This window comes from Typopeltis vanoorti, chromosome 14 (genome assembly GCF_054136105.1).
Source record: "Typopeltis vanoorti isolate ZY-2024b chromosome 14, IOZ_Tvanoo_1.0, whole genome shotgun sequence".
Taxonomy (NCBI): Eukaryota; Metazoa; Arthropoda; class Arachnida; order Uropygi; family Thelyphonidae; genus Typopeltis; species Typopeltis vanoorti.
The window spans coordinates 63,292,965-63,304,545 of record NC_143562.1 but is presented as its reverse complement, the minus strand read 5'-3'; the positions used below and the strand labels follow the sequence as shown (position 1 = coordinate 63,304,545).

Here is an 11,581-nt window from a genome sequence, read left to right as displayed (position 1 = left end):
CCAGTCATCATAAAAAACAGCCACACTGCACATTATAACATGACATTTTTTTAAAGGTTACTTATATCCAAAATGAGATTTAAACTGAAGTCTTTCCAACTTAAAGAGAAACAATGTTGCATCTTTCTTGCAACCACACTGTAGAAACAAATGTGACATTGAGACATCATTATCACATATCTGCTAATAAGGCTAATAGGCTTATTTTCTAAACTAGAAATATCATCACTGTTATTAGTATTCAAGTTTTAACCACTTTCTAGATGTTTGAAATTTTCCTAGCTTCTAAAGGACTTTTTCTTGTTAACAATACATATAAATAGGTTTATTTCATACTCTGTTAAACTGTTTTAAAAGAACAATAAAATTAACAAAAACATGAAATTTATTACTTTTTTTAAAAATAAATTCTGTACAAAAACCTGCTTAAGAAATATAGCTTACACACCAAGATATATTTGCAAAAAACATCAGCTACTATTTTAGCATTACTTCAAAATAAATGCAACTTATTTTCCTCAACTAAAAGACAGAAAGAAACCAATACATTACAAAGACTTAAGTTGGAGCAACTGCACAAAAATTATAAAGATCATGAAATGCAAAAATTGCTCCCATAATACACACGCAGACAAAAAAAAAGTTAATCTGAATAACAAGCCTTCATTTATCTTTGCCTTAAGAAAAATGAAGTTTTTAAGAGTGACATTTCAGTATTGAAAAACTGAAGGGATCATGTCTTTCAAGCAGCACATCACTTCTTGAGACAACATGATAAAAGAAGAAGAAGCAAGTTTTATATGATATTATAAAATTATCAATTTCAGAAACTCTTTCTTAGTGCATACATTAGTTTAGCTATTTCAGTGAATACGTTAAGTTTTTTTTTTTTTTTTTTTTCATTCTTTATTAATGGAAATAAAGTATCAGGTTTGTGATAACTACTAATATTAAAGATATTTTCAGGTAGAAAATATCTTTAATATTGGTTAGTTTAAATATTTAGCAACCATACTGGTTAAGAAAAATTTGAATACTGATATTCTGGATTTCTTTCATTTTATCAGGACATATACTGTTCTCTGAATTTTGTATATTTGCAACTATTTTCCAAACTTTGTTTCCTTTGAAGCTGCTCGTTCTTTACTTGCTTTACTGCTTTCTTTTAATAAACTTAACTTTTCTAATAAATTTCCATGTCCTTCTTTTATCATTTTTGCATGCCATTTGGTAAGTTCCTCAGCATAATGTTTTTTGGATTCCTCAGCTTTTTTTACATAATGCTGGAAAAAAAAAATTTTGTGAATTAAGATTTTACAGAGAGAAAAATGCAACTATCTGACATTATATAACATTCTGCAGTGCAAAACTTTCAAAAGTTTTGCATGCAGAAATGCTATAATGTATTGTTTGTTACTTTGCAGTATGTTTATTAAATGGAAATAAACTGTGTGTCATACTGACAGATATTACATAAAGATAATTATGCAAAATTCAAATACTAATTCAAAATATAGTATCGTAGATTTACAACATATGAAACTTATGACCACTCATACTTGCAATGGATAGCCCACGGATAAGGGTGCTTGTATTATAAATTCATGCAGAAAAGGAAACTCAACTGTGTAGACTAAATTGGATGTAATGTACAAATATTTAAAGAGCCCCCCCCCCCTGCTGTCATCTTACCCCATGAACACGAACCTACATTTTCTATAAGTTATGCATTACAAATTATAATTGAAAAAAAAAAAAAAAAAATTCCCCTTCTGTATATGCATAGAGATTACTGTATTTTAATACAATAATCTTTCAATTATTCAACCTTCAAAATGAATGAACCCTCATTTAACCAACTCTTGAATGGTTTAGTATGTCAAGTGAATTCTGGTACAGCACCATGTAATTTTACTTATCAACTATTCAATTATCCCAACAGCAAACTCTCCTGCTATGGTTGGGTAACTGAGGAATTACTGTAATAATAATAATTACAGCAGTGATGGATGCTTGGATTACTTCCCAAAACTGATAAAGCCTGAGATCATTCTTATTCAAAATCAAGCTGATGAATTGCAGTTTCATCAACCAGTCTAATAAAAACAGCTTTTATGTAGCTCTTTAGTCTTTCTTCAATGAGTCTTAATCTAAAAGAAGGATGATATGTGGAAGCTGTGAATGAAGATCCCTCCAATGAATACCTTAGAGGTAAAAGCACAAAAATTTCCAGAAGTGCTTCTATCCTTCTCTTGAGGAGAAGGATGGAAGCACTGACATTGTTATACTGACTTAAACCACCACCAGAAACATACCAAAAGGCTCTCTCCTCTCTCTTTAATCCACAACAAATGCACTGATGTGCTATTGGTCTTACAACTTCCCATATGGGGGGTGTGCATGTGTCCTATGAATATCTGTTTTAACAGACCGAGATTTTTTTAATTTTTAAACAATGATTTAAAATTTAAAAAAAATTTTTTTTTCATCAGTAGCAATTCAGCCAAGATAATGATTATTATTATTACGGGCAACTCCAGGGAGTCATTAGACTCATCGAAGGAGGGGCCCCAAATCATATTCAACATTCATACAGTATCTACCATACCTTGCCTTAAACTCATTCACTGTCACAGCATCCACCACAGACTCTGGCAGCCCATTCCACTCATTCACCACCACTCTAAAAGTAAAGAATCCAGCTCTAACACCTTTACTAACCACACTTTTGCCCAGTTTCCATGGATGTCCCCTAGTCCTCCCACAACCAGCCCTGTTCTCAAAAATATCTTCTGAATTAATTTTATAGAAACCCTTCAGTAATTTGAATGTCTCAATCATATCTCCCCCTCCTCGGCCTATCAACCAATTTTTGCAACATCCACAAATCCTCAACCTGTTCTCATAAGGTTCATTCCACAGACCTGCTATCATCTTGGTCACTCGTCTCTGGATCCTCTCCACCTCCTTCCCATCAAGAAGAAATCTAGGTGACCAAATCTGGGTCACCTAGATTTTCACACAGTAGTAGAGATGGGGTCTTATCAAGGCTCGATACAAAGGAACAATAACCTGCTTGTCAACGTATTCTTCAGCAACCAAGTGATTTGATGAGCTGATTGGCCACTTTTGCAATGTGCCCCCTAAACTTCAACTCCTTATCCACCAACACTCCTAAATCTCATGCCTCATCAATTTCCTGGAGTACAGTTCCACCAATGTAGTAAACTGCTACTAATCTTTTCACACCAAAATGTATAACTTTTCATTTTGCCACATTAAATTGACATCCATTCTCCTTAGCCCAGGCCTCCAATCTATCCAAATCACCTTGCAAAATTTTAACGTCATCTGCATTCACTATTGCCCTACCCAACTTTGCTTCATCCACAAACAAATGAACTGTTCCTCTCAGATCCTTTCCTATATCATTAATGAACAAATTAAACAGCAGTGGTCCAAGAACAGATCCTTGTGGCACACCACTAGTCACAGGCCATCTTGTGGACTCTACCCCTGAATAAACCACTCTCTGATATCTCTCCGTCAACCACCCTCCTAATCCATCTCACCAACCCTATATCCATTCCCATATGCTGCAATTTACTGATTAGAATTCCATGTGGTATCCTGTCAAAGACCTTGCTAAGGCCTTTGACAGGATACCACATTTTGTCAAATATGCCAGTAGAATCACTGTCAGCTGTCACTGTGTTATAATACGTGAGCAAGTTACTGAGGCATGACCTACCCTTCACAAAACCATGCTGCCCACGATACAGTATCCCATTTTCTTCTATCCAATCTTGTATTTTCCTCTAGACTATTTTCTCCAAGACCTAGATAATGATTCCTGTTATGCTGATTGGCCAGTAATTTTCAACAGCAGCCTTGGAACCACCTTTATGCAGCAGAACTATTTTCCCCTCTTTCCACCCCCTTGGGACTGACCCAGACCCGAGGCTCAAATTAAACAAAATGGTCAAGGGCACTGACAATTCTTTAGCCGCTTCACGTACGACACGAGCTGGTATACCATCCAATCCCACAGATGTATTGCCATTGAGGTTCTGTAATAGACTGGTTACCTCTACTTCATTCATCATAATTCCAGTATAAGCTGTTGGTTCTTCCATTCCTGCAATGTCACCGCCTGGATGATATACTCTTGCAAAGTGCTCGCTCAGTAATTCCACTATATCGACTGATTTGGTTACCTCCCTACCCGCAGCATTTTTTAAGATCATTCTACCATGAACATTTTTCCTTTTACTTGCAACATATTGAAAAAACTGTTTGGGATTCTCTTTAGCTTGCATGGCCAATTTTCTTTTGTAATCCGCTTTTGCTTTTCTTACCACCCTTGTTACCATCCTCGCCTGAGCTTTATATTGTTCCTGCGCCTGCTGGTCACCTTTCTCCTTAAATTCCCTCCACAATTGTTTCTTTTTTTTGCAGCTCAAGCTTAATAGCATTATTCATCCATTTAACCCCTACTTGATTTATTATTCGGACTCTTGGTATACAGTCAACCATTGCCTCCTGCAAACACTTCTTAACCACCTCCCATGCACTATCAACATCCAGCCCTTGCAGTTTTACATGCCATGGCACTGAGCCAAGCACACACCTAAGCTTGTCATACTTACCAGCCCGATAATTCCACATGTACCCTGTCTTAATTGTAAATCCCACTCCTTTAGACACCTCCCAAGTCATGACCTTATGGTCACTCTCACCAATTGGTGGCAACATGATCATGTTCGTTACAGCCACATTCTCAGTTGCAATTACTAGGTCAAGCACTCTCTGCCCCCTGGTATTTTCCACTACATGCTGCTGCAGATAGTTGTCCCTTAATAACCGCATAAGATCCAATTCCTTCCTCCCATGTGCCCTCTCCTCTTTCCAGTCAATGTTACCATAATTGAAATCACCCACAATAATTACCCTCCTTCCACTCATTTCTTCTATTTGCTTATGCATACTATCCCCACCATCTATTCCATCACCTGGTCTATAGCAGCACCCAATTGTATATTTTGTTCTGCTAGATTCTATCTCACACCAAACAGTCTCAAATGTGCTCTTTTCTCTATCCTGCAGTTCAACTTCTATACTCCTTGGCTGCAACTCATCAGATATCATCAATAACACTTCACCCCCCTTTTTATTCAACCTGTCACTCCTGAACACGCTATACCCGTCACATTCAATCCCACTAGCTTTATCATCTTCTGTCAGCCATGTTTCACTAATACCAACAACCTGTGGCCTGGAAGTGCCAACCAAGGCCAAAAACTCTTCCTTCTTGTTCCTAATACTGCTGGCATTAGTGTACATGAATTGCAGAAGCCCATTTGTCCCATCTCTACTTTGATGCCTTATACTAACTATCCCATTCTGATTTGTTGTCTTTCGTACTCGCTCGGGCATAATATACTCATTCATACACTCAACTGCCTCCCTACAGTCTGCATATTTAACCCCCCCACCCCCTTAATAAATCTAGTTTCCCTGAGTCTGTACATCCACTTCCACATCATTCATCAACACTTTTTCAAGCCTCCGTACACCAACTCCATTCAAATGTAACCCATCCATCTTATATAAGTCCTTTCGCCCATCAAACTCATTCCACACATCCACAAATTCCGCACCACTCTCCATGCATAAAGTCATTGGCAATTATGGCCCTCCTTCTAAACACTTCACTGTCATACCACGGTAAAATACTCACCATCCTAACTCTCTCACTCTCTTCTTTTGCTACCTCAAGAAATTCCCTCACATCCTCTATCATTTCCATTTTGTCCTCTTTTAAATCATTTGTTCCTGCCACAATTATCTCTTTCACCCTCTGTTTTTGCACTTGAATAGATTCGCTGACGTCCTTTATGTTCGCACCCGGCTGGTACGACTTTGTCAAACTCTCAACTATCACACTTCTTAATAGCGAATCCCCATACAGCACTCGCTCCTTCATTTCATTAACATTTACGAACATTCTATTATTTGTCGTCACAGACTTTTGCCGGTTATTAGTTGGTATGTTCAGCACACATTTTTCCATACACTCCAGTTGCCTTTTTGCTCGGTGTGTTGCTCCGTTCAAACGTGCAATTTCACTACTAGCATTTATCTCACCATTTTCATTATCAATCAAATCATCCATTTGTTCTGTATTTCTACCTTCATTTACACTTTCAACGACGCTCTCACACCTATCTGGCACTACCACGCAATTCTCTATCACACCGCCATTTTCTACATTCTGACTATCATTAACGATATCACTCTTGCCACCCGAAACACACTTGAGATCCTCATTCTCCTTACACTTTCTGCACATATTAACTCCACTATCGCCCTCTAACCAGACTCCCACCACTCTTCGCAAAGCATACATCTCACAGACAGCACATTGCACAAATTCGTTTACATCAAAACTCTTAAACAAACATGGCAACCTGACCGCCATTTTTTCCTTTATCGGTGCCATATGTACGCTATCTTATCTTAAAAATAATACTTAAAATAACAGAAAACACACAAAAATTGCACAGACACACCAAGAAACAAAAGCAAACAATACTACTTAAAATTCTAGTAAAATTGCCAATGTTAACACAAAATACTACTAATCTTTTCAGGAGCTCTCGACAGCCGACGATCAAATCAGTGCGACCGATTACAATAACATAATCACTGTACTGACACCAAATAGCTTTCTAAGGATTATAATTATGAATCCTATTACAGTGAATATTCCAAACAAAGATGAATTGTGTTCATTCCCTGTGAAAGCACTTAATTCTACAGAATATTCTAGTTCCTTATTGAGGTCTTTACAGATGTGCTGCTGAAAGAATTTATTTTTTCTAAGTTGTCTGATATCAACTTTGTAGTGAATAATTTAGAGCTCTAGATGCCTCAATCAGTTCCATCCTATTATATGCAAGCAGCTACAAGCAAGCAAGAGAAATAACACTGAAAACTAAGTTTCAACAACAATGGCAACCTTTATTTTTATAATATTTATTTTATGATTCCAGCCTCTTGATGTTTTACTCAAGAATTCAACTGTATGTTAATTTTTTTCAACACATTACAACTGTACAGTGATGTAGACACACAAATTCCACATTCTCTGATGGCTGAAACAGCTAAGAAAGCAGTAGTTTGCTCTCTCTCTCTCTCTGAGAATATTATGCACTTTTAACAGACTTGTGTTATTGCATAGTTACTCCCAGTGAACAGTCTGTTACATATTTCATGTTAGTGGAAATGGAATGGGAGTACAAGGAATGTAGAACTGGGATGGAATAAAGAACAGGTGACTTTTTGTTTTGTTTTTTTCTTATTATAATGTGCTGAAATTGTAGCAGTTGCCAATATTTCATCTTTTTAAAGTCCAGCATTAAAACTGTTGTTCTGCACACTGTTCAACAGGTATTATAATGGACTGAACTTATAATTTATTTTCATAACAGCTAATGAATAATTTCAATGCTGCTATCTTATCAAATATGCCTAAAAGATAAAGGGGAGAAACAGGCTGAGACCATGAGCTGTTGAAGAGTGAATTTTCTCGCCATCTGTGGCTTAGAAAATAATGCGTTACACATTCTAGGTGCTCCCAGCCCTCCCTCAATTTCAATTTATTGCAAACAACCATAAAAGTCAAATTAAGGAATATCTTTCTCACTCTCTCATAGACACACAGCAACTTTTCCAAACCCAATTTACATATATGCAGAGTCTCAATTCCAACTTAATAATGACCATTTTTTTATATGCTATCTTCAAATATTTATCTTTACTGACAGACATGACAATTTAAAGAATTTACCACATTAGCATATTTCTGCTAATGTTTTTAATTTCATTCCAAATGAATGCCCTCTTAAAACAAAAACTGGTACAATAGCAAACCTGTCAACATTATATCGCTGGCAAAGCCAGCGATATAATGTTGACAGGTTTGCTATTGTTACAATTAAAATTAACAATTAAAAGTAACAGTTAAATAAATGAGTTATTAACAGTATGTAAAGTATAAGGTCATCCCAAAAATAATGTCGTTTTTTAGCATTAAGTTTTGAAAGGATATAAAAGATAAATCACTTGCTAATTTAATTAAGTATATATTCTCCATTTGAATTAATAACACTCTTCCAATGTTGTAAAAGCTTCATAATGCCATTTCTATAGAATTCGGGAGGTTTGGAGGCAAGGAAGTTACATAGGCTGAATTTCAGTGCTTTAATGTATTGTTTTTCATTAATGAAATGTTGCAAACTTCAAAATAAGTGAACTAAATAACTCGCTCGTAGTTAGAGGAATTCCTCTAATTACAAGCTAAGATTGAGGAACTCTAACCTGAGTTCCTCAATCTTAATACATGTGATTCTTGCACTATGTTGTCATGTATTATCACGGTGAAAAACCTTTTGATTGACCAGAGAGCATCTCTATTCTTTCAGATTTCCATTCAATTGATCGACTTGTTCACAGTATACAAGATGTGGCTATTAAATAATAAGACAAGGTACGCTGTAAATCGCGTACTCGTAGCAGTTAGATGCACTTGTACCGTCAATGACCTTGAAGGTTCTAGAAGCAGTTGAGATAAGCATGGTTCGCTGTCGCTCATAGTTAGTCTGTAGGCAGTTATAAAAGAAACACGTGTGAAGTCGCTTTGCCAGAATAATGTCTAATGTTAAACTCGAGCAGCACATTAATCTCAAATTCCTTGTGAAATTGAAGAAATCGCCAACTGAGTGTTTAAAACTGTTGCAAGAGGTGTACAGTGATAATGCAATGTCACGTGCCATGACAGGCGACAAGGGGTCGCTGTCATGGCAGGAACGTTGAAAAAATTAATGAAATTGTCTGCAACGATTGCCGATTAAGCATTCGGATGACAGTAGACATGGTGCATATTGATAAGGAGACTATACAACAAATTTTGCATGAGCAAAATTTGTCGTACAGTCATACTTGGTGTCGTGGAAAATTCACACGTCACCAAGAATGAAAAAAGCAAGATGAGCAAGCCAGAACTGAAGGCAATGCGGCATTTCTTTTTATATCAATGGCATGGTAATGGTTGAATGGGTACCAGAGGGTCAGACAGTTAACCAACATTATTACCTTGAGGTTCTGGCCAAACTGAGAGAACAAGTGAGGAACAAGAAGAGACCCGATTTGTGGAAGAACAACGCTTGGATTCTCCATCAAGACAATGCTCCAGCACAGTGCACTGTCTGTAAAGCAGTATCTGGCTAATAAGAAGATCCAAGTGTTGGACCATCCACCTTACTTGCTGGAAGTAGCTCCATGGGACTTTTACCTTTTTCCAAAGTTGAAATCTGCATCGAAGGGCACCCATTTTCAGTCAGTGGATGAAGTAAAGAAGAAAACGGCAGCACTACTGAAGCAGATAACACCTGATGACTTCCAGCAGTGCATCCAACAATGGAAAATTCGTATGCAATGGTGTATAGATAGAGGAGGGGAGTATGTTGAAGGGGATAACAATTAAGTTATACAATGGTAATAATAAACTGCATTTTTGGAACCAGTCTCATTATTTAATAACCACATGACGTCCTTTAGCTGCAATTGTTTGGTTTTGTGGCAAGAGTTCAAAGTGTATAATAACAACCATATCCTACCAAACACTTTACAAAACTTTCTGATGGTGAAGATCTTGTTTTGGCTGAGGTTTAGCTTGTTCCCCTGAATGAACCCAATGCCTTCAGCACTTAACACTCTTGTCAAGTATCCACTTTTCATCACTGGTGACTACACAACTCAAAACCGGAGATCGAACACCTCTCGAGAATGAAGAGCAGTGTAGATGTTGACACGCTTTCGATTGTTATTCGTCAATTTGTGAGAAACCTGCTTGCTGAGTTTAGACAGTATTCCAAGTTCTTGCAAATGGTGATTGATGGTCGATGATGATGAATTAAGATTTTTGCTAAATCATCAACATTTGTATGGCATTTCTTGCAATAGCAGTTTCCAGCATATTATTTTGAAAGAGACATGGAGCCCAGAGCAAGGGGAGTCTTTCAAGCTAAAGTCCCCTTGTTGAAATTTTTAGAACCACTGCTGGCAGTTTTGCACCTTCAAAACATTATTGCCATACTACACTTCTTGCATACTTTTTACAGTGTTAACAGCATTTGCCTTTTTTGAACTCATAACGCATGATGCGTCTTCAGTGACCTTCATAGTAATAAAGGGTTATTTAAACAATAACTTATGTATGATTGTCTTGCAAGATGGAATTCCTTAGAATGAGGCCGTCTCAGCCTAGTACTTATAAAGCTTTAAAAAATTCATATTTAGACAAGATGAGACACATTTGAACAAGTGACATTACTTTTGGGATGACCTGATACATATTTAAAAAAAAGGAAAAAAATTCCTTTTGGTACATGAGATTTCATTTGAACAGTTTATTATGGGAATATGGCCTGTTGCTAAATAGCAGCACATATAACAGAATGGAAGAGGAAGAGATTAGCAAAACAAGTGTTCTCTGTCAGGTTGGCAGGAAAAAGACCCAGAGGAAGACCAAGATATAGGTGGATTGATATGGTAAAAAGTGACTTAGAAAATAGAAATATAAGATCTGATAATGTTTTAGTCTTGACAGGTAACAGATTGATTTGGAGGAAAATTGTAGATAGGAAGTTTGTCATCATCATTAAATTACTGAAATGTATCCTCAAAGATGTGTACAGGATATGATAGTACTACATGAAAAATTTACATCATTACTAACTTCCTATCCACAATTTTCTTCCAAATCAGTCTGTTACTTGTCAGGACTCCAACATTATCAGATCTTCTTTTTCTATCGTCTAAGGAACTTTTTACCATATCAATCCACCTATATCTTGGTCTTCCTCTGGGTGTATTTTTCTGCCAACCTAGCAGAGAACACTTGTTTTGCTAATCTTTCCTCGCCCATTCTGTTTAAGTGACCATACCACCTGAGATTAGTTCTGCTAACACATTCCTGGATGCTGACAACATCAAGTTCTTTGCTAATATCCTCGTTTTTAATATGATACTGCCATTGATGCCATCTATTTATGACTCTAATCTTTCTCAGGACTCTCATATCTGCGATCTCTAGTCTTTGGTCAAGTGTTTTACTTCTGACCAAGCTCTCAGATCCATAAGTTAAAACTAGTTTGAACACTGTCTTGTATACAGTTAACAAAGTGTTCCGACTAATTTCTCTCTTATTCCACATGCATTTATTCAATTGACTTCCTACCATAACAGCTTTGTTGATTCTGTTGTCTATTTCCATATTTAATTTACCATCTTCACTAAAAATCCTGCCTAAGTAGCTGAAATGTTTTACTTGTTCCACCGGTTTTCCGTTCAAAACACAGTTAACATTTTAAACAATTCTACCTATTTTCGTTGTCTTTGTCTTTTTAATGCTGACCTTCATACCATATCTATTACAACAGTTATTCAATTTAGTCAGGGAATCTTGCAAACTTGTAGCAGATTTATTTTGAAGTATAACATTGTCCGCATAAAGCAA

At 36.6% G+C, this 11,581-nt stretch overlaps 1 protein-coding gene across 1 annotated transcript in view; it reads right to left on the bottom strand.

Moving 5' to 3' along the window:
* Window positions 1-367: 367 nt before the first annotated feature.
* LOC150099542 (uncharacterized) overlaps window positions 368-11,581 on the bottom strand; it is a 219,378-nt gene continuing 208,164 nt past the window's right edge. Inside the window, exon 9 of the mRNA XM_090403454.1 lies at window positions 368-1,283. Coding sequence (XP_090259580.1) covers window positions 1,104-1,283 — 180 coding nt within the window. The 3' untranslated portion in view covers window positions 368-1,103. The remainder of the gene's footprint in view (window positions 1,284-11,581) is intronic.